A 25,390-nucleotide genomic window follows, 5' to 3' on the forward strand; every position below is an offset into this window, starting at 1 on the left:
TTCACTATTATAAAAAGTACATACTGAATAATGTCTTGTAAAATATTTTGCAATATCTGCGTTCCTTTTTCTGTTGAATCAAATGTTAACAGAACTTTCTTTCCACATATATTTTTGTTTTTATTATTCCGTCAACTACTGTCGGTTCCAAATGACAGATTAAAGGAGCAGTAGAGAATTGTTTTTGAAATAACATGTTTGATATTGCAAGGATGTGATGACGAAAAATTATGATAAAAAATGTCCACACTGTTACACAACGGCACTATGCTTTCGGAAGCTTGAAATCTCCCTGACTAGTAACAGAAATTCTGAGAATTCCGCTGCTTTTTTACAAATTTCAATTTCCCTGACTCTTCCGTATTGCAAGTAATACAAATTTCCTCATAAGAAAGAGTAACCAAAAGCTTTCTGTAGTTTATTTTAACGCTGATCCTTGTTTTTCTCATTTCATTTTGTTTCATCCTTCCGTAATTTTTTCATTTCTGGTCTCGAGGGGGTCCGCCCCCCCTCCCCCGGCTATGTGCCTGCTGCATAGAAATTCAGAAGTATCCACAACCTCTAAATTACTCAAGTATTTTTCTCCTTTCATCATTTTCCTCTTTTTAATATATATCAGGGTTGGCAAAAACCATGGCTTTTATTGAAAAAAAAAAAAAACTTTTTTTTTTGTTTAAACCAGTTTTTTTTTTTTGGGGGGGGGGGTTAAATAATTTTTTCTTTGTATTTATATCACATATCGATAGAAATAAGCTTGTTTTCGTCTTGGTGTTATTATGCAACAACCGGGTTATGCTGGAAAAGGCTACATACGCTTAAAGCGGAATCCAAACCGCTTCTCGGCTTACATCCGAGAGAAACTGTTCTCCATTTGAACTCGAAATCGGGACTAATTGGCCACAAGTGCGATACGTCTGCCGACTCACTCACGAAGGACTCCTGATAAAAATACGTTGTACTCATCTTTACATACTTGTTAATATAATTGTCAAGAGTCATTTGAGAAGGACAAAAAGATAAAACAGCTGCACAAGTGAAACCATTATACTGAATTACATATGGACAATTTCAAAATACTGCAGAGCACAGAAGAACTAATTTAGTCCAAGTAAGTTCACTACGACTTTTATTAGTCCAAGTTAAAGAAATGCAACGACTTAATTTACATATCACTAAGAAAAGTGAATAAAGATACGAATTATTTTAGTCCACTTTGGCTCTGACCCATTTATACATAAATAGATACCAAAGATACTTCTAATTTCAATAAATGTCTCTCGTGGAGTTTGTATTACCCCCCCCCCCTAAAAAAAGTACTGCATTTCGATGGTTTTTTTTTTTTTTTTAATCAATAGTAAACATTAATAAAACGAAACAATATTTAGAATTTTTCTTTGATTGCAACTGAATAACAATAATAACAAACTATAACAAATCACAAAAGAAACATTCATAAACTTAAAAAAAAAAAACGAAAGTTGCTTTTGTAGTATAATCTCTTTGAATAATGAATGAGGAATGTAGATCTGAATATAATACGAATAACTTACGGGAGTGAAACGTGATAACTCACAAATATGTATTCGTATGCATCACGATTTTACGAACACTTACACTTTTACGAACATTTTTCGTTTTTTGGTATAAACCAGTTGTTTTTTTTTTTAAAAAAAAAAAAAAACAGCTGGTTTAAAACACCTTGGTTTGAAATAAATCATTTTACGTGTAACTCGATTACCTGGGTATCAATGTGCTATCTCGTAAAAGGTCGATCAAAGTAAGTTCAATTCAATAAGGTGTAAAAGAGGATTTTTAATGCCTGATATTGTGAATGTTGTTTGAATAATATTCTTGTACTGAAACAAGATAACAAATTCATTTTTCTTGACAAATTAGAAAGATTGCAAGAATATAATTGTTACTACCATTTTCAAAGTCACGATAGTTATTTCTAAAACAAAATTCCTGTCATGTAACCATATTTATTTTTAGCTCTAAATTTCTGTGTTTTGTTGTTCTTTCAAGAAAAAGGAAATCAAAATTATTGTTAACCCATTTAATATTCACATTCGAGTTTCTCTTTAGTCATTAAAAGTTTATTTCCGTTATCAAATTCCTAACTGTTGTCATTTATGCAAAACAACTTCTTTACCTTTGCTAACTCAGTAATCCTCTATTTATTTATTTATTTATTTATTTATTTTATTTTTTATCTCAATAATATTAGTGTTTTTTGGAGACAGTTGAGCTGATTATGACTAACGCCATTCACCCAAATCACTCATTTAAGTACTATGGTTTATTTTAATTTTTAAAATACTCTAGTAACTTTCGGTACGCAACAATGATAAGCAGAAAGTGAAAGACAGTTTCGTTGGTCGTATTCTTTAGATGTTCGACTTTTTTCTAGACAGATCTCGTATTTATATCCTTAAAAATTTTAGCGTCAATCAGCGATGAATGTAGTTCCCTCAAGGCTTGAATTCGAAATTCGAATGTCCGAAAATCAGGATTAAAATTTCATCAGTTATAAACACATCGATGTAGAACAGTGCTACTTAGACAGCTAAGAACTTGAACAGAAAAGATGATTATGGTTTATTTGTATTTAAAACTTAAGAATTGAATGGCATTCTGTAGAACATGCTATAAGTTTCTTTTTGCATACCTTAATGAATATAACATTATGTAAGATGAAATGAAATTAAATATTTACACTCATTCTCACAAAAAAATCAGATTCAAATTTCAGCTATTGTCCAATCTCTTTGTACAATTCAGGTTAAAAGTATATTTCGCCATTTTATAAAGTACTCATGATCTTATGACATATCTTCCATCTCTTGTATAAATTACCAAAAAGAAAAAAAAAAAATCCTGTAATGCATTGCATATGTAGATTCTCATCCGTTAATCTAAACTTCATTAATCAAGGTATACTATATTCATACTTTTAACAGCACACTTTTTTTTTTTTTTTTTTTTTTTGTGTGCGATAAGTTAGGAAATAACCGATTTTATATCACACTAAATCCTTTGTCAGTGCAATGCCACAATGACTTTTGTCAGTGTATTTCATGGATCTTTGTAAAATGAAATGTTTTGAGTTCTACGTTCTACCCTTATCCAATTAGACTAAAGGAGACGGTGATGAGAAATGAATGAAAGGGGACGCGGCAGGAGTCTTAAACGGCATAAGACCTAAACGGCACAAGCCCTAAAAATCATTTCGCAGCACAAGTCCTAAAAGACACTAGATCTAAACAGCACAAGACCTAAACGTCACTAGACCTAAAAATTTCTTCTGGCGCTACCATTTCATCCGTGCCAAGAATTCTGTTAATCTGTTAGTCAAAGTTTTCAGATTCTAGCTTATTTCTTACAAATAATTTGTATAAGTACATATCCTATTTTTCTGAAATAAAAAATAAATAAATAAAGCCTATTGTCTTTCCTTGCTCTTTGCATGATAGCATTTGTATCGTTACAAAATATTAACTGCCTATAAAATGTGATTCCCAGATTTTTCATAACGTCTGTTTTTTTCTGTTTTCACACCATTGACCTCGTGTTAGTAACGTAATATTGTATTTTAGTTATATACGTCATAAATTTTACTTTCTTTGTGTTTATTTGAAGTAAATTATTTTCTCACATATATTTCTTATTCAACTCTTTATGTAGCTAACAGTTGTCATACTCGTAATTAACTACCCTTACTCGTTACCATTATTAATAATAGTTTTAGTATTACTAGCATAGTTGTTACCGTTGGAATTAGCTATTATTAGTAATAATAATAATAATAATAATAATAATAATAATAATAATAATAATAATAATAATTCAGATATGCTACATTTTTGAGACCTGAGCCATGAAGTTAAAATCAAAGGTTATGTCACGGGCGACAAATAATGACTTAAGACCCAAAACAAACTCCTGGGCCCCCAAATGGGGGTTAGTCTGTTTTATGTTTATTAAACGTGCTTAATAATTACAGCAAATTAAGAGTGTTTATAATAGAATGTGAAAGAAAACACTTTTTAAAAAAATTAAACTACTTCAACATGTTAAAATATTTAAAAGAAACTAATTAATAATCCACTTTGTATTCTCATTTGTTTAATTGGATGAACCGAGACCTAAAGGAAAAAGAGTTTTCTGCCCCAATCTCATAAGCAGTGGAAAATTTTAATATTATAGAAATTGATCCTCCTTCCCTCTTAGAAATGTAATTTTCAAGACACTGAAACATGAATCGTCCAGTTCCAAGAACGCTCTTGTCCATTTACAGAAAATGGGATTCTAATCTCTCCATTTGAAAGAAACTAATTTCTTACCCAATTATATACTTAATTCTTAGAATGAAATAGATTATATAATGTAAATCATGTATAATTGCAGAACAGATAATGATAATAATAATTTTAGTAGTACAAATAAAGCTGTTACCGTTGGAATTAGCTACGTTCGTAACATTATTGCCAACTAGTTACTGCATTGTCGCAATTTCGTGTGGTGGTGGCAAATTTCAGAACTAAGGCAAGTGAATGAAAAAGACACAAGACTTAAAAATCATTTCGCGGCACAAGACCTAAAATTTAGGTCTTATGCCGTTTAGGTCGTGACGTTTAGAACTTATAAATGTTACTCGAATGAAATGGTGGAATGAAGAAAGTGGGAGGAAACGGGAGAACCCCGAGGAAACCCACGCACACTGTGTTTTGTCCACCACAAAGTTCACTTGGCGCGAGTTGGGATCGAACCAGGGACCCTATGGACCAGAGATAAATGCTTTACCATTGAGCCACCGCTCATGGGTCATTTGTACTATGCTATAATGAAATCAGAATTGTGAATTTTACACTTAGTAAAATAAAGTGAAAATTCCTGTCGTATCCTTTTAATAAAATTGCTTGTGCTTTGCACTGTTAGTTTTCTGTTGTTTATGCCAGTGGTTTCCAAGCGTTTTCAGCCATGGAACCTTTTCTTAATCAAAATAAAAAAAAATCTTGTGGAGACCCAGGAGTGTTTAGTTTTATCTGCCTATTTTCTTAATAAAAAGTCTATTATGTGTAGTATGAATAAAGTAGAAATGTATTTTTATTCATTTATTTATTAAAAGCAATACTAAACAAGAACTGGAGACAATATTGTTGCTGAAATCTACAAAATGATACAACAATAAGAATTAGTTTAAGATACGTAAAAATGTTAAAACGTTATATGTACATTTAGTTATTGTGACGGTGTGTCTGCTTCTTGTGGCAGAATTTGTCAATTTCTAATGACGGTTGAAGACAGTTCCGTGTTCTGCGTCTAAATGAGCTCAATATTTAAGAGATGCCCGTTTCACAGAGGTGTGTAGTATTTAAAGGTATTGAGAGCAATTTAAGTTTCGAACTTAATATCAGAAAATCCTCCTCCACCTAAGCCCAAAATTCGGAAAGTGGTTTTCTTTCAAATGATGCCTGACAGTGGCTGTCCAAAATCATGTCTAGAAGAACCTCAGATTCTGTCGCAGTGAAGGCTTCTGCTTTTGACATCACTGAAATTGGATTTACAATCCACTCAGAATTCTTTCGAATTGATTCCTGAAAATTTTGAAGCAAATTGTTAAGATGTTCTTTTATTATTGCTGGCAGTGATTCACCCATTGTTATATTATTTTCTCGTAACAGATTTATTGTCAACGTGAAACATGTCAGATCTTTGTTCTCGATGTTTTCTGTGTAGGCTGCTATTTTTTTTTTCTTCAGTGCGACAATTTTGTCATTAACATAGAATAATATCATCCCGTTCTTCTCTATATATATATGTGCTAAATTAGTTCTTGAAAAAAAAATTAAAAATGTCACTTAAGTAATATAATATGCACAACCATCCTTCATCATTACAAAAATAATCTGTAGGAAACTGTTTCGGTCATTCAAAAGTGGAGAAATTTCTGTTCGAATTTGAAATAAGTGGCACTTCACCTCATGACAAAGCTCGTTTTTTTCTTTTTTTTTCTTCTTCTTTTTTTGACGAAGTTCATAATTTTGACGGCGTTGTCTAGAAAAGAAACGAGTGGAAATATTTTCATTAAGAGAGTATGTCGCGATGTAGCACAATGACTACTTGTATAAGTTATATATATATATATATATATATAATATGATTCTTGCAACAACGTCAGCAATACGACCTACCATGGCTATGCACACGTCAGTGCAATTGTCCCACAGTATCGAGTTTTCTCTGAAAAGAAAATGCATAAAAAAGGGGAAAAAATTCACTATCGCTTATAGAGGATGGAAGTGGCTGCAGAACACAATATGTTCATGAAAAGGACATGAAAATTCGTATTGCTTAAACGTCATTAACACAAATAATCCGACAAACGTCCATGAATTCGTCATCGATAGATCCTGGATTCGATTACACACAGTATTATTTGATAAGGGCACACAGGAAATCAAGTTTGCATTTTTCACGTCCACCATGCAATTTGCTAATATCACTAAGCTGAGGTTACAGCTGTTGTTATCCCCCTTTGACTGAAGACTGGTTAATGGCTGACTACTCTCCGATTTTACGAAACCCGTTTTAAGCCAGAATTCTATTTAGCCGCTAACAACTTCTGCTACAAACAAATAAATCAAAGTAAATATAATTTTTACAGGTTTTGGCGTATCACGACGTTTGAACTGAAGAAACTGAATAATAAACTCTGCGTGCACCGTATATAAAGCGTAGAGAGATTTTGAGAATTATCGAGAAAGTTGTACTTTGCAACCAAGAAAGATCGAGATAGCTACAGTGACTAGACTACTGGTTCCACCTAGCGAGCTAGCTAAAAGAGCCCAAACTATCTTTTACAGAAAGTGTTTTTCATGTAATGGAAGGAGTCTCGTCTCGTTTTTTCCGCTAAACGGAACAATGGTTTAATTTTTGTCATTTTAGTTTAGTTTAGTAGCTAACAATTTTTGTCGTTTTCATAAGTGCCGTGATGCAGTTGCTATGAATCACTCGCGCAACTCTAAGGCTCCACGGAGCACAGTTGGGAATGGCTTATTTGTACAGTAATGATAATAATAAGGAAATTATTTTGTGTATGTATAATAAAGAAATTTTTTGGTAAATGTTTATATATGTTCTTTCTTTTATTCAGGTACGGAGGAGAAACACTGTTCGAGATTATGTGTCAGTAGCTGGTATTCTGCACGTGACACATTTGTGTATGTTCACACAAACGCAGTTAGGTGTTTATCTTAAAATTATTCGTCTCCCAAGAGGACCCACGCTTACTTTTAAAGTGCATAACTATTCGTTAGCTACGGACGTTGTGTCAATGTTGAAGAAGCAGTTGGTGTTCGGAAAACAATTTCAGAATTCCCCTCTTCTTGTTTTGAATTCCTTTAGCGGAGAAGGGCTGCAAATGAAACTGATGGCTTCCTTGTTTCAAAACATGTTTCCTTCCATTAATATTATGCAGGTAAGGGAATGCGTAGATTTGTTCAGTATCACAAGATATAAACACAACTAAAACCTTCGTATTAAGATGTAACTTTATGTAAGCGTGAAGCATGAAAATATACTTTGACATGCACCTTTTCCAGCAAACGTACGTATTAAATCGACGTATTTTTATATTATTTTCTATGAATCGAATTGATTAACTTAAGTTTTTAGTTTAAAATCAAAATAAAAATTTATCTTTTTTCTTTGTTTTTTTATGTATAGGATAAAACTGATGCTGGCTCAGTCTACATAATATTGATCCCAAACTACGTGGACAATGAGCCAGCGTTACAAATTAAAATAATGAAATATTGCCAAATATTTTAGTTCAAAAAGTTACATCGGTACGTATTTTGTACATATTTATCGATTCTTTTTTTTTTTTTTTTTTAATTAAAAAGAGTCCTTTAGCCTAAAGAGCAAAATTGTTGAACATTAAGCTAAAAAAGAAAACAATTATTTAAAGGATACCATATTTTATTTAAACATTTTTTTTAGCTGGATTTATCCTAGATTTGCTACTTTTGCTAAAGAATGATCTGTCAATTTGTCTTTCTATTCTATTGTTTAGCTTTGCGAAAAGTAAGGGAAGCAGTAATAATAAAAAAATTAATGTCAAAATTTAGCAGAATATAAGAAAATAATGTAGAAAAATAAAAACGAATAGTTGGATTAAGAAAGACAGATGCATGTGTATAAGTATTCTATAAATGAATATAATTTTCTAAAATCCTATTTTGTAATAAATCCAGGATAGAGATGGATCTGGTAAAATAATAGTCGTGTAAAATATATAAGAAGTGCCGCCCTCATTGAATAGTTGTTGAACGTCTATGTTTAAACAATTAAATAGACAGATTCCAATCACCGCAAACCAATATTTCTGCAAGCAGTCACAGAAGAAGGAGAATTTCAGAGATGAATAAGGGAGTTTCATTCCCAAGCTACCGAAATTAGAAGTATGATTGATAACCAGAAATCGAAGCTTTTTCGCGCCAAAACTCAATCAACACGTAGTTTGATGTGAGTGGTCGTCGATTTACCTCGGGAAATAATTACGAACTTTTGATATTTTTAAGACACAGCACCAACGTAAAACAGAATACGTAGATTTCTGTTATATGAGTGGTTAATACCCAAGAGAATAGAGAACTTCCCAAGAACGAAGATCATCTGATCGATACCAGGACTTACCCAATTTCAATAAGATGACATGTAGTAGCGTAAAGGAGAGTGCACTTCAACCAGCGAGCTCCGATTATCAACAGCTTGGTGTTGGTAGCTACTGAAAATGGAAATTAAACTTTTATGCAGAACTTTAAGCAGATTCTCAGCCTACCAGAAGATGAGATCCGCCTTTGTGAGTGTAAAAACTGTTGGATCCCGCCAAGACAGTTATAGTGAATTATGTGTTTATTACCTACTATTGTCATCATTTGCAGACTACTGACGGTGTATAAACTATAAGTACCAATTCTTAAGTATGAGTATTTTTGTACAAATTTCCGCAATTTGTCCTAAATAACTCTGTCTATGTAACATTCATACATCAATACAACAACTTTATTTTAACAGCAATTTGAGTGCCAGAAAGATCAGGCTTGAGTAAAGATTCAAATCTCAGCATAAGCACACTAATATATGTTTGAACTGGTAATATATGTTTGAACTAATATATGTTTGAATGTTAATTTTGTTAGATTCATACGATCTTAAAATTCAACCAAATGTTCTTCAAATCATTTGTAAACCATAGATATAAATCACATTTCGCAATAATTTATATATTTGTTTAGAAAATTAATACTCGCATCCTCTTGATAGGACGAATGGAAATTGAGCTAGACTACTAGGAAAATATTTAGATAAAACGCCTAGTGGGATAATATAAGTAACTACATGATATATGTGAGCAAGAACACTTGAGAGAAACCAAGTAAGTATGCAAAACTTGTGAAGGGTCGTCTTTTCGAAACAGTATAAGAAAAAGAGAAGAAAGAAATAAAGCAGGGAAACGATCATCTGGTCTCGTAGCAGTTGTCTATGTAATGTTGGAATAAGGAGTAAAATGACCGTCTGAGACAACCATTGTTGCCGAGGTATGGTTAGATTTTAGTTAGGAAATCACAATGATTCTTTCTTTAGTTTCAGTTTCTGTTGGATTTATATAATTCACAAGCACTGTGATGAAGCCCTTAATTACGAGGCGGATAGTGACAATTGTAGCAGAACGTACCAAACAGATTAACTTTTGTACTGCAAGTTTGAAATTGTAATGTGCTTAGAGAATGTTTCGGAAATGTGGATGAATTTTGGGGGTAAACAAATGGATATTTCTAGGGCATAGTTTCTAGGAAGTAAATCCATAGAGGAAGATGAAACGAATTTCTGGAAACTGGAATGGATCTCCGTATAGTAGAGGATTGTTGAAAAGGGTTACAAGAAGTTAACTGATTGATCGGACAAAGTGTATGAAAAACGAAGTTGTTTATTTATTGTTCAGAGTTACAGATAGAAATATCGGAAGATAGTAATATATGTATATTTTAGTAAATATGCAAACTAGTTATTTAAGAATTACAGGTAGAGTACGTGTATAATGGTGAAAGTCTCTATTGGAAGATATACACCGTATTTACGCAAATGTAAGACGCACCCCCCAATTTTTGAAGGAAAAATTGAAAAAATCCTTGAACGTAAAACGCACCCTTGGCGAAAATGAAAAAATACCTACACTGCATTGATTTTAAAGAATGAAAAAAAAAAAAAATAATAATAAACAGGGAAAAACAAATAATGTTATGGGAAAATAAAGCATTGAACTTACTGCTGGAATTTACCGTATATTCATGTTCATCTGCTGGTACTTTTTTCCCTAACGTAATTACGGTACAACACTTGCTTGCGTCAGTTTTGTAGTAATCCATGGTATCATACCAGTATGTATATTACACTGGTATATTATATCAGAATGTACACACCCACACACACACACACACACACAGCAATTATTTAAACATGTTTCTTTTCTTCTGTTTTGCATTCACACTCGCAAAAACAACACTGACACATTACTGCTCATCATCTGTTTCCTCATCGGCATCACTATCTTCCTTCTCACTGTCCACATTCCACACGAGATCATCTTCGGAACCATCAAGTTTGTTCGAAATGCAGCATCTCTTAAATCCTTGAATATAATTTCTGTAAAATGCGCGATTTTAGTTCTGCATTCTGTTCGTACACACAAAATACACATTCTTTACAGAATCGTTCTAACAGGATTAGCAATTTTTGGCAAAACTGCATCTAGTCTTGCCTAAATTTGCATAACTCAAATCTAAGACGCACCTTGATTTTAGAGGCAAGAAAAAATTGACAAAAAAAATTAGGTTTTAGAATCGCGTAAATATAGTATTTAATAAAGAACTAAGATAAGAAACTCGGCATTACTTAGTAGTTGGTAAAACAATAGCTGATAGTTTTGTTCTTAACACGTGAGACGAGTATAGAGGAATGTATCAGGGTGGATGGACTAATAATATCGCAAATGTAAGTTGTGGTCAAAGAAGAGAAAGTGGGTATGAAATTATGCTTGGTTGATTGAACAAAAGGGTTAATCTGAAAATACAGGACTTCATCTCAGGTTAGGTTGAGAAGGCGTGAGCGGTAATTAAGCTTCTTAGACTGTGAGTTACTGAGTAAAAGCATTGTGTGTCTCCGGTTGTGTCTTGTGGCGGTTATTTCTGTTAGAGAGTTAAGTAGGGTTTGGATTAGTAGTATTCTTACATATGATCCTGCGTACAACTGAGGTAACTAGGTTTAATTTATAAGAGTTCTGCATAACTTATTTAAGGATGTTCCAGCACGCTTTGCCGCGTACACTCCTATAGAGGCTCAGAAAATTTCTCAGTGAAATTTTGTTGTATGTTCGCTTGAAAAAAGTGGTGTTGCCCAGCCAGCTATTGACATTTATCTGCATATTCTCTTGTATATTAAATGTGTCAGGAAGATGAGAAAGTTCCGAGCTCTTCGAGCTATCAGATCGTGTCAGGTATGTTGCAAGAAGATAAAATGCTTATTCCTAATCTTTCATTTTTAAAGCACTTGCGTAGAAGTAGAACTTGTGAAAACCTTTAATATTGGATTTTGTACACAAACTTCTGTAAGAAGTATCAACCAATAACAAATTTGGACATTTTGCATTTTCGCCGAAATTGCAGAAAGTGTCGACAGAAATTCGTACGCTTCAATAGCTTATTCGGATTAGAATTAGGATTAAGAATTATTAGTAGGGGAGCTAGGTTAGCCCCCAATGGACCCCTCCTCCCACGACTAAATGAAACTAGTATTTTTGGGAGCTTCAAACATCCGTGAATCAAATTTAAGATGTTAACACAAAATGAAAGTGTTCCGAAAAGTGAAAATTCGAGATGGCCGCCAGCCGCAACATCCTTTACGTATAAAATAACTGTTTTCTTCAAACATTTACAGAACGAAAATTAACAACAGTAGAATTATAGAACATACATTGCTTTGTTTGGTATATAACAGGCAATTAAGAGCATATATTGTTGTCCTCATATTTGTTTAGGTTTAGGAGAGAAGAAAGAAGAAATAATGTATCGGAAATAAACATTTTTCCCGTTCCTTTGAGTTTCTCTTTTCGCTTACAGAGACACCACAGTCACTTGGATGTCGAATTTATTACCAAAATATTCTATGTATGCTCCGACGACTTACCAAAATCTATAAGTAACACTTAATTAGCTACGGAGAAAAAAAAAATGCGAAGTAAAGCGAATCCTGGCAAAGTCCTTGAATTTACAGAAAAAAATATTTTGTAAAAAACAGTTCGTTTATCTTCATTTTAAGACTATACATACATATATAGTCTGGCAGCACAAAACAATAAACGGTGTGAATATTCAACTTTTGAGTTACCCTAGCTCTTTGAGCAGTAATATGTATATTCTGTTACAATTAAATTTTGTAATTAGTTGCTTAATGATTATAAAAATCCTGACAAAATACATATTTATATATTTACTACAGAACTATTTAAATTTGCTACAGTAACTTTGCGGATTCGGAAATAAAATGTACTTTTATTAGTTACAATTTACAATTTTAGCACTCTTTGAAATAATATTATTTGCTTTTTCCAGCATTCTTAATTAGTATTAATGTTGCTAACGTTCTTTTCGCGTTCTTTTTCCTTCTTCGTGTAATTTACTATTAAACAAAATCTATTTCAGGTGAATTTAAGCAACTTGCGACGGTGTGTCCTCCTGAATTATAATCCTGCCACGAGTCTTATTGACTTCCGTCATTACGCTATCAAAGTTGTGCCTATAGATGTCTCTCGTGGAGTGAAGAAAATAGTGCAGAACAAAGTGCCAGATTTGTCCAAATTTGATGACATATCAGATTTTGTGGCCAAGTAAGTTATTATTAATAGTTTACAACAGTAAGATATGCATACATGCAAGCATACCCGTTGTCATTCGCATCAAAAATAACAAGTTGCTATTTTACGTTTCTGTCTCCTGTGTTTACATCTACATGAAGTCAGTATCAAAGTCAACGTTTGGTTTATTTATATAGTTGTATTCTCCTCTCAGTATCCTGATTTATACGAAATAAATAGTGAGGCTGCTATTGCATTTGCTGGTTGAGTCCGGAGTTTGTCTTCAGTGAGAAACAATTTTATAAAGCATTGTAAACTATAGTTATATCATAGGTTTGCATGTTACCAGCAGTAAGAAGACTTTAGAAAATAGAGGTAAACAACTGTACTCAACTTCTCAGGTTGCAAAATTAATGCATCATCCAATTACATTACTTGGGTAACGAATTGACATAATTTTTGTTCGTATTATTATTATTATCCAATATTAGATAGCCACTTAAATTTATAAAACTTCCGTTTCAATTTATTTTCCTATCTTCCCTCAGCCAATAATTCGCAAACATTACATGTTTTACTTACATCTTAGAATTGATTGGAAAAGGGAACAGAAACGATCAGGCAAATGTGATATGAATGTTACGAAGAAAAATCGGAGTTATTTATTAAGATTTATAGAAAATGCAAACAGATCGTTAAAGGAATAGAAGTAATTAGTAATTGTTTGAATTTTGAATTTATTTGAGTTTAATGTCCCGCTCAGCATCGAGGCTATATAAGACATGGACCTACAGCTTATCGTAGGATCCGAACCACATGAGTTCCTTCCGGGAATCAAACCCAGGTCTCCCATACCAAAGGCGCGTTCGCTATCTACATATCCTCGAAGGAGCTTATTACTAGTTGTTCATGTAATATTTTGATTTTTTCCACAGTACGACACAGTGCTAATTGTACATTTCAACTGTACTCTAATCTGATCTTTCGCACTAATAACTTCAGAATCGTATCAAGTTCATAAAATATTATTATACCCAGCAATAAGTGAAAATGTTAAGCAACCATATGATTTCGTAATTTTAGGTAAACAGTTAAAAAATGGCAAGTATCAAAATTTGTTCATCAGTCATACGAATTATACTAATATGCTCATTTATAGGCAAGTTTACATTAAGATACAAGAATACAGTTATTCAAGGCAAAATTCGCTGGGAGTAACTCAAGACAGTAAATTATCCCAACTCTATTTAATATGTGTATATACTAGATTTCTTAAGTTCAGAGGGAAAAATATCGTAATATATCCTTGCTGATGGCCTGCTAAATATTGTATAACATAAAATTTGCCTTCAGCAAAAATAGTTTAAAATATTTTGTAGGTAATCATATTATGGTTTGAACAGCATGGATTAGAAATTAATTGAAAGAAGAAACCGAACTATACTCGTATCATACTCACAAGGAGAAAAAGGACAATTTCCTACTATAGAAGTTAACTTCATCTCGAGGGTAAAGTGAAAAAGAAGAAAAAAAACTTACAAAAAAAGTACATTACATTATATCCAGCTTAAACGCGAAGAAATGAAATGTAAACCCATGAATTCTATATAACGTTTTCAAAGAACACATAAAGCCAGAATACAAACTGGCCAGAAATTCCGTTTACACACACTCGAACTAAGTGGGTGTAAAAATGTAAGATGTTAAGATTTCGATCTCTTATCCTGATCATTAATATGGCAACAGTGCTCATCCTCACGCGAATTGGCACGAGATTGCCGTGAAACCCACAGGACTACCTTTGGAGGGAGGACAATAAAGTGTGCGCGTTGACCAGTTCAATGTCTCGCCTTTCCATATTTGGTTAACATCAGTGGCAGACACCAGTGACATCACTGTGGAGGATCGCTTAGTGGCAAGTGTGTGGGTACATGAACGGAAGAACAACACGAAAATATGCCGAAGGTGATAGATATGTTTCGTGAACGATTTGGTAAAAAGCCATCAAGTTGTCATATCTTGGTCACGTAGAAGAAAGCTTTTCGCAGGTGTAAAGGGATTCCGATCACCCTGTGCTATGTGAGGGTATATCTTACTCATTCAAAGTGACTTATTTCTATAATTCGAGATAATAGCAAAAACTCAACATGATTTGTTAAAAATTGTACTGTCGTAACCAAAATTTTATCCCAACAACATAATCATGTGACAAACACTTACTAATCATCTTACAAGTCTATAACCGAGCATGCAAATTCATTTCTCTAGACTTTTTTTTTTTTTTTTTTTATCCACTTCTATTATAGATAACAAATTGTACAAAGTAGAATTAAGGAATACAATAATAGTTTATTGCGAACGATTACCATGGATTTATAAAATATTCATTCTCGGGATAGCTAAATTTCCAAAGCTACCGTGTTACAGTTGCTCATATGATAAAAAATATTGAAATTATTTTCCATTAATGTAGGTTTACAAAAAACAAAAACCTAAAAGCATGTATAAAGAAATATTTCAACATCATAGGGAAAACTCCATGCAGGTACTACATTAATTTCCATACATGCATCTGAAACAAAGAATACGACAGTAGTGTGTCTACTATCACACCGAAATTAAATTTTACACAACATCGAAACACGCTCCAAGTTCAGCAAGGCTGGAATTTTCAGTAGAACATGAGAATTTAGACTTCCTCTTCTGTGTTTCAGTAATTACTAGAGCCTTTCTGTTTGTGCGAAGTTGGACACGTGCACAGTCCGTCCTAGGTGGATGATATACACGACTGAATTGTTTGTGGTTAAGGTTGGGAGATACATTCTGGATTGGCGAGTGCTGATGAGATGGTCTTGAAACAGTTAATGAGGACAATGTGCTGGAATAGAAGCGGATTCCTCGAATGAATAATGCATGCAATAGCGAATGTTGATGTAGTGAGGGTATTTGTTCGTGAAGTGAACTTATTCAGGATTCACACTAACTTTGAAAGACAGGGAAGGTCATGAGTCATGGAAAGTCGAGAAATGCTTCAAAATGTGCTGAAAGGCAGGGAAAATGGTATATTTTACAAAAGAGTCAAGAAATATTCAATCAGCTTTCACGATAGTATTTAGAGTGTCCCTGTTACTCAAGCGTTGTTAACAAACATTACAGCTGCTCACATAAGATATGAAGAACAGCTCGAAAAATCAAAACATATTCAAAAATATGGCGATAAAAAAGGCTATAAAATGATGATTATTTTTAGAAATAAAGAATCGTAAGAAGCACTGACAAGTGTTAAGGCTTTGAAAGAAGAACAATTACTTGCAAATAAATAAATAAATAAAAAAGCTATAGAAGAAAAAAACAAGATAGATTTGTTGTATATAGTTAAATAGATAAGCTAAATTGTGATATATATATGTTTCGTTGTTTATGAACATTCAGAATGTCGAGATATTATATTAGTGTATAATTATTATTTGGTATTGTACTATTGTTTTTTGTATTTCAAATAAAGGAAGTTTGACTTGTATTGACAGTAAGAAAGTAAGTTTACACGATATTTTAAACAATAAAAAAAAAGCGAGCGTTGGATGGCTACAGGAACGGTGGAGGCTAATTGTAAAAAAAATACTTTGTTCTAAACCTCACTGTTAATGTAGTGTCGTGGATCAGAGAAAATCTTTACATACCCAGTCATGAAAATAAGAAGAAACCCAGTAAAGTCATTACCATAACTTCAGTGTGAACCAAGTTACTGCATAAGATTGGTAAGTTTGACGTGTATGTCAATTTCGAGACATCCATTCTCTGGTCTGACTTCTACTTCAGAGAAGTTGACTGTAGCGGAAGAATTGAATAAGCTTGACTTCACTAGCCAGTTGTTTAGATACTGTAGTAATAGTTCCTGGCCTTTAGTTCATATTAGGAAAATGTTGTGTATGGAGTTAAGTCAGAAAAAAGGTTCGAGGGGAGTATTTCTTGTTCCAGGTGCCTCATGAATAGGTTCGCGTATAAAGGATCCATGCTGTTGCTTATGGTACTGATTGATAATAATAGACATTGCTATGTTCCAGTCTTTGCATCTAAATAGTCGAGACGTAGTGTATGAGGCCGGAAGTTACAATATTGTTAGCGTTTAACGGATAAAAAAGTGTCCAGAGATTAGACATATACCAATCGATAGATCTCACTGAGCTGAACAAAATATTATATATGTCAGTGTAAAAGCTCATGCGTAGTTTTCGAGAAAAACGAATTTGTTTCGGTTTAAAACTGGATGTTGTACGAGAACCACATTGCAATAATAACGGAAATATGTTGTTTTCAACTTTATATTATTGCAACTAGATGATTCAATAATGTAAAGATGACACTTACACTTAAGTGTACCATCATCAAGCTCTTCAGTATGTCATTAGCCAGATAGTAGTGCATGGTATGTTTAATGAGCTAGTGTCTTAAATTACGATTGATTATTAAACTTTGATTTCTGTTTAGCTAAATAAATATCCAAAGGTGATACGTGATAAATGGTGATATCCAAAGGTGATACATGATAAATGGTATCAAGCGGAACAAGGTGACATGTTTGAGGTTTTAATTTCCTTGCGTAGTTTTTGGGGAAGTTGACAGAAATTCATTTTGATAGCACTGAAAGTATGTTGTTCGTTGCTAATATTAATTGGAAGTTCTTATTTACTAAAAAAATATTTGTTTATTGTATATTTAAAACGTAGATTGTTCTTCTAACGGTGATACCCGTAATCCTAGTAATGATACAGATATTCCTAACAGTTATACGTATACTACTTTAATATATTAAATGTTACTTGTGACAAACTTTCTTCGCAGAAGCGGTATGTTGTCGGACAGTGAGTATGAGGATGATCCTAGTAGTCATGTCACTCTTCCACAGAAACTATCATCACGAGGAACTTTGCAGAATAAGCGGTCTGCCGTGAGACTTGTTGAATTGGGACCAAGAATGACTCTTCAGGTAAATATTGGGTATTAATGAGATTTAACTTAATGAAGGTAGTAAACTGGTATATAGTAATATATTTGAAAAGGTGCTAATAAAAAGAAAGAGAGAAGTAAGTGAAATTGTCGAGAAGTCAAGATGATGCAAAACAGAGAAAAAATGTATAAATACTCTTTTATAATAGTGTATTTTCGTTGAACGAAACTAAGTGGTTTTTCTAAATTCCAAGGGCTAATTTCATAAATCAAGTTGAAAACAACATATTTCCGTAATGTTTTAAATGAAATCCATTTTATTTTTTAACCGCAAATACAAAAGTTTCGCTTTTGTAAGTATTAATATTTTTGTAGAAGACCCTTACATACCGAGACAGTATGGAACATGAATTTTTCAGTTTCCTATGGGATTCAAAGTGGAGTTCGAACCTGGCTGTATGCGTTGCTCTTCGGGAACCTGTAAATGTACTCCGGAAAGGTGAAAAGCTGCAAGTAATAAAATGGATGTTATAAATTGACTGTATATGTGTTGCTTAATACTTAAATGTGCTCTGAGCATTCACTTCGATGTAGGAAAAATTATAATGTAGGATGTAATTAGGAGAAAACCTAAAATTACTATTTAGAAAGTTTTCCTGAATTGTTTCTGCTTATAGTTGGATTGATAAAGTCTCTGGGGCCAAGTTCAAGCACTCTGTCGGTGAAGTTTTATCAATACCTACGTTTACAAACCTCTCTCGATTAATGCTGTTTGTTCGTGAATTGTAGGTTTTCGCTGATTTCAGACAAAATTAAGTAAATAAGTGAATGTAGAAATTTTATCTCAATATCGCACGATCGTATATGATCGATTTGTGTGTTGTAATGCTTATAAGTTGAGAGACACTTTCCACTGTCTAGTGGCTAGCACCTGCACGTTTAGTGTCCTTAGTGTAGATCCTTACATTCCACCTTAAATTGGAGGCCCATATCTCACATAGCTTCGGTGCTGAATAGGGACGCGGATGCAAACGCGAAACTTTAACGACCAAAAATAAATAAATAAATAATACTGTGTGATTTTCAGTTCTAGTATACTGCTAGCTGAGTTAGACAAAATTCTTCAAGAATGTTAAATTTTTTATTTGACGGAAGCAATAGCAAGAGATCATTAGTGCTTACAATAAGGTGTGAAATAAAAATAATATATGAGTGCATAAAGAATTAGTATCATAAGTCACATTTCATCCTAGTTTGAATCTATTTTGTTTTCAATATTTAGGCGCAGTTTATAAGTGAAAGCCTACTCGATGAAAACCCACGAAGTTAACAGTATATAAATCTTACAGTAAAAATAGTATAAAAGTCTCAAATAATTATACGCTATAACTTTGTGAATGTACACGTGGGATTTGAATCACATGTTCTCCCAACGGGAAATTAACCCGGATCTCCCAAGCTAAATGTACGTACGGTACCATATATCCGCGAGGGAGTTCGGCAGGTCTATAGGATGACCTCCAGTCGGAAGAAGGTAGCCTATCCATAGAAGAAATAAATAGAGAAGTGCAAGAAAAAACTGTAAAAGATGAATGTAGATGAATATGATTAGAGATGGAATGGTTAAAGGAAAGGCTAGAAGTAGTCTCTGAAGAATACTAATTGCAGTTATAAAATGGAATGATGGTAATCTGAAGAGGCTCGTCAGTGAGAGGATTTCCAAGAAAAATGTTGGAAAGAGGTTCCAATTGGCAAGAAAATTCCTGAGAAAATACATACTTAAGATGGTAGTGTAAGCACGGAGGCAGTTGAGGAGAGAAGAGTGTCCTACCAGAGAGGAATCCTAAGAAGTATTTCGTTTAACAATAAAGGTAGAAAAATAGGATTGGAGTACTTAAATATGTACCAGAGAAAACAGTTGAAAGTAATTATGATATATTAAGAAATTGCGGGCCTTTGAAAAATAGTGAGAAAAGATGTTGTATGTAAGAATGTAAAGTAGGCAAATAGTGTCCGAAGAAGTATAACTTGTCAAAAAAGGCTTTATTATAGAAAAAGAGGGTAGCTCATTTATATTGTTATAGATGTATTATTTTTTATAGATCTCTCATGACTATTTCGTAGTATTGAACACGCATTAAAAGTGATATTTGTTGTTTTGAATGCAAGTAAATAATATCAAGATGTTACTAGTGTCTGTAAGAAGATGGTAAATAAAACGTGTAGGGGTTCTACAATGCGTAGAGGCGTAAGGGGATTTCGTCTGTTGTGTATTTCTGCAGAAACTCCACAAGAAGTTATGAAGCGTTTTATTATTATTGCTATTTGTATATTTTTTCGTAGAAGTATAATTGTGATGGGGGGGAGGGAGGTTAGAATATATTTTGTTATTGAAAACGTGATTTATCCAGACCTCTTCATACGGAACTCCGATTTTTATTCAAACTGGTTTATTGCATTATTTAATACTTTTATTGATGCTAATAACTCATATGACATTTGAATTGCAATGCTGCAAGCTGGTGTTGGATTCCTCTGCATGTTAGTGAACGCAGTATCTCAAGTGATGACTTCAGCTTGGTAGCAGTCATAATTGTTATGCGTATTGACTTGTTGCTTTTATACATTCCTTGTTTTTGTTTGAAACAATTGCGTTTCTTTCATAGTAGGGAATAATTAGGATGGGATTTTGTATCAAATCGTTATAGCAATAAAAAGTTAGTTTAATACAACAGTCGTAGACGATGATTCAAGTCATTGGATATTCAGGGCTTCAGATGTCCAGATTCAGCCATTCTTTTTCCTCATCAGAAAATGAGTATTGGTAGTAATCTGTTGGTAGAATGATATATCGCGTTTTACTTAGGCAAAGGGAAATAATGATTTTCTGCCTTTATTGAGCCGAACTACAAATGAACCATCATGACAAATAGATATGGTGATTGTGTAACGCTCGTTTCTATTTACCACGAAGATCCCGCTAACTAACGCTACTTGAGTGGATATGAAATCTTTCTTCGCCATCTACATTCCTCAGAATTATTCCCACATGAGCAACATCACTTTTTCGCCGTGTATCATCACTTTCTATGGAGTAGACTGTTTCAGACCGAAAGGTGCATATGATGAAGTGAATGACATTTTGAGGTTAACAGTAGTACTTTCAGCGCGAGATTCAAACTTCACCAGCAATGTCTGGATGCCATGGAGGACTACTTTGACTATGTTAGTACTGTTTTTTTATTAATATTACACAAGGCATGCTCCTGTAATATTTAATATTTAAAATATACTGTTTTAAGATTAAAAAATTTGAGTTTTTGTTATGAAAATAAATGGCAACTGCAATCATATGGCTTTCGTCATGACTGTGTAGCTAGCGTTCTTGCCTCTGGTCCATGGAACCCTAGGTTCTTTTCCCAGTTTAACTTCTGTGTTCGAATCCAATGTTAGATTGTCTTATATAGCCTTGATGCTATAAAAAAAGTATATCCAGTTCCAAAACACAAATAAAACTGACGCGATGTAAATTGTACGATAGTACAATATTGTTTTCTTCTTTTATTTACTGATTTTGGAATTTTCGTTTACTCAGTTTACTTCCAGTGGGGCTGCGGTAGTTTCGTGGTAGAACATTCACTTGTGGTGCGTGAGGTGCCAGATTCGATGCACCAGGTGCGCTTTGTGATGGACGAACACTGTGTTAGTTAGTTTTGCTGGGTTTTCCTCACTTTCTTCATTCCACCATTTCATCCATTCTCATCCTCACCGTCTCCTTTAGCATACATGGCATAACCGTGTACGTAAAAGTAAAATATTTCATTTTCAGTTTACTTCCAACTTCAGTTTGGGTAATCGGAATCGCATTATTTTTGTTCTAGAGCAGCATTATATTCCAAACGTTTATGCATGAGTTAGTACTATGAATTCCCCCCTTAGAGTGCATGTTGATTTTTTAAAAGCAAAGACGAAAAATCTTGCATTTACATTTTAGTCAGTGCTGTTCATCGAATGGCTCTTTTAATGTGAAATTTTTATATTATTTCAGCTTATAAAAGTGGAAAATGGAGTGCTTAATGGAGAGGTTTTATTCCATCAATTCATTGAAAAGACAGAGGAAGAAAAGAAGCTAATACGGAAAAGAAGAGAAGAGAGAAGGTGTGTTTTAATACGTAGAATGTCATGTGTATGGAATTTCGTACACACGGCTCTGCCGCGGGGCCGCGTATATGGTTTTCCATGATACAATATATTGCACTTCTGTCTCGTTTGTTTTATAGATGTGCATGCCAGTATATACATATGGCATAGAAGTCAAAATTTAATGTTCACGCCGCGTATATGCAAAACCATACACAGAGGAAATCATACATTTATGCGTCTAAAACAAAAGGAAAAACAAAACGTTACTGGTAAACTATTGCCAGTGATGCATAGGTGATAGCAGTAAACAGATATGGTGACAGTCAAAGTTTTAACTACTTCTGTTTTGTAGTATGTCATTTAATACTTCGGAAACTAAACTAGAATTCATTCTTTTTGTAGTGTTATCAATTTTAATCTCAAAGAAGTTTATGTATTCCGTTTTACTGATACATGTCGTAATAATACAGCGAAACCCACGTATAATAAATTTCAAGGAACCAATACAATGAGTACTTTATATCTAAACTTCGTTATAACCAAACTCATATATTTTTCGGAATTATGAAGAAAAAAAAGTATTAGATAACAAGCAGATACGTTTAAAAAAGAATATACAGCAGTATAGCATTACATCTGAACATAATTTTATTCATTGGGTTGTTCTTATCGTACATATTGCAATTCTTCCTACATGTTTAAGCACGCTTGAAGCAGTTTGTAATTTTCTTCTGAACCGTGTCTGTTGCCCCTGTTCGTAGCACCGCCGCTTCCACTTCCTCAAATGGCCGAAATTCATTGTTCGGCACCGTGTTGCTGTGTTCGAAAAGACAGCGTTGCAAGTTTTCCAAATTTTGGATGTTGGATGGCTTCTTTGGAACTAACGGGTTGTGTCACACTTTCCACTTCTCCCTCATCATTGGAATCTGCTTCATCTTCCTTTTTTGTAGCCTCTCTCACGCTTTCCACTTTCCTTTTGTATGTCATCTTTGAATCTAGCGATGCACAGACATGAGTTAAGAAAATCAACTTGCTGCGTGTTCTTACCTTACAGCTACCGAAAAAAACACCTCCTTTCTCTCTAACACAGTGACCTCCAGTGAAAACAGAGCTTTATTTTTAACCTCGACCTTGAACTCTGGTCGACGTGCGTTGCCCGAAATATCTGCATCCAGGGCGATTTCTGCTGTCATCCGAGTGGGAGGGGGAGAAGTGAGTCATGCCTGGCTTGCACAGCGACAACAGCTATGAATACCAGTTTTGCGATACCTGAGTTATGCACGAAGAGAAGAAAAGAAATCATGATCCAGTTCTGAAAACTTTGTTATAAGCGGTCTTTACGGAATATATTGTTTGTAATATACGGTTATTTCTTCCACATACCTGTTGTTTAGTTCAGGTTCCATGTTTTAAACAGGCGGTGTGACGAGGATTTCATTTATGTTCGTAATATCCAACAATTCGAATTCTATTTCTAATTCGTTATAAGTGGGCTGCACTGTAATTGCACATGAACATATTTTTAATGTCATGATATATAATATCATTCTTTGACACAGGGTGCTTGGTAAATAAATGTACATTAAAGAGGTGCGTTGCTGTGGAAGAGAAAACTAGAAAGACAAGAGCCTGCTACAGTAAGCACTCTTCAATCGAGCATGTTCGGGACCACGGTCATTCCGGATTATCGAAACGTCAATATAGTTTTAACGAGAATACCAAAGATATATATATATATATATATATATATATATATATATATATATATATATATATATATATATATATATATATATATATATAAATGTAAAACACGTATTTTATATGTTTACGCACATTCAGAATTTATGTAATAATAATAATAATAATAATAGTACAACGAAATGTAAAAAAAGTTGTAATGAGCTTCTCTATGGCAAAAAAATGCAAATGAACATTACTGTTTAAAACAGGCTTCGGTATCACGTTGCTTCCGTAATTTGAATCCCTTCCTTAAAAAATCGATACAGATTATACACAAATTTATGAGTTCTGTAGAATTGTAGCTGTTGTTTAAATTCATCCGAGAGGTTCAATCGGTGCTGGATCACAGAATGTGCCGAACATAAAGAGTGCCGGGTTAAGGAGCTCCTAATGTACTTGTAAAATGTAATAGCAATAATGATACGAATCAGAGTAATGCGTTTTTGAAAATAAAGCTAGTTATTCCTTGGCAAGGATATATTAAACATATGTCATGATATTACGGCTGTACACAGAATATTAATCATTCAAACACCAAGAATATTTGCACTCCAGGGAACGCCAAAATCGGGTCATTTTTTAATGTTGTATATTTTTCGTAACAAATTATGTGCTTTCCATTATAGAAGCAACAACTACAATTAACAAACTATTAGACTAGACAGCATCCTAAGTTGACTTGTTACATGTGATATTTCTTTGACTGGTAACACCATGTAGCAGTAGTATTTATGAACTGTGAAGCGCCACTGTGGGGGGGGGGGAGTGTTCCCTTAGTTTTAAGGACATTACATAGATAAATGAAGCAACTTGCTACGTTTATATAAACCATTGTTACTAAAAAAGAACTCGAACTCAAGATCAGTTATTTGAAAAATTTGTTAAAATTTGCAAAGTTGCACGAAACGCCAAGATAGGGATTGACTCAATTCCCAAAATAATATATGCGTGTATTTTTTCGGTATCACAAGATCTCTGAGAAGTGCACGGAAGATACATAGAATTTCAGGCTTTGACATCATAGTTAATATGAAATAAAATAACATTAAGGCTGTAATATTTGAAACGTTAAAGAGTTAAAGATACATGGCAGAGAATCGAAAGCTTAGAACAGGTAACACCATAGAGTTTTTAATGAATTTAAGCCGTCGAGACAATTATTATGACTTGTAAATGTCATACAAGGGAATATATTGTTTTCCTTCAGTCTATCATGAATATAAAAAACAATTAACATTCGTAAACATTTCGGCTGTATTATTCATTATAGATTGTAAGAGTTAAGGAAAGAACACGCTTGTCTTGTAAACATTTTTCTTGCTTATTCCTAGAGAAGAAAACATTGGTTTCCTTCATTGTGCTATATTGAACTTAGTGCAGGATGGGAACGGAAACATTTTAAAAAGGTTAAAACAGTATTTCAATGTTTTTCTAAATGCATACGGAGAAAACTAAGAAAAGGGTAATGAAGTACTCATCAAGTAACCTCTAATTAAAGACATTCTTAGATATTAAAGAAACAGAACTTTCTGAAAGTTGATCCTATTCCAATCGAACAATTCAATCTGCTTAATATAATAGAAAGAGAAAATTCGTAGGGAATGAAAAGAATCGGCAATAGTATCTTTATTTAAGAAAGAG

The 25,390-nt window shown here is 33.5% G+C and overlaps 1 protein-coding gene and 1 long non-coding RNA gene across 4 annotated transcripts in view; one reads left to right on the top strand and one right to left on the bottom strand.

Moving 5' to 3' along the window:
* The window catches only part of LOC145686369 (uncharacterized), a 686,556-nt gene that overhangs the window by 84,549 nt on the left and 576,617 nt on the right, over window positions 1-25,390 (bottom strand). The window lies entirely within an intron of this gene.
* The window catches only part of ppan (Brix domain-containing protein peter pan), a 74,883-nt gene that overhangs the window by 33,615 nt on the left and 15,878 nt on the right, over window positions 1-25,390 (top strand). For all 3 annotated transcript variants that reach the window (XM_081759632.1, XM_081759631.1, XM_081759630.1), the window contains exons 4-7: window positions 7,157-7,480; window positions 12,765-12,949; window positions 17,759-17,903; window positions 21,912-22,021. In XM_081759632.1, the coding sequence (XP_081615758.1) occupies window positions 7,157-7,480; window positions 12,765-12,949; window positions 17,759-17,903; window positions 21,912-22,021 (764 nt within the window). The remainder of the gene's footprint in view (window positions 1-7,156; window positions 7,481-12,764; window positions 12,950-17,758; window positions 17,904-21,911; window positions 22,022-25,390) is intronic.

Source organism: Thermobia domestica, chromosome 5, assembly GCF_964235325.1.
Source record: "Thermobia domestica chromosome 5, izTheDome1.hap1.1, whole genome shotgun sequence".
NCBI lineage: Eukaryota > Metazoa > Arthropoda > Insecta > Zygentoma > Lepismatidae > Thermobia > Thermobia domestica.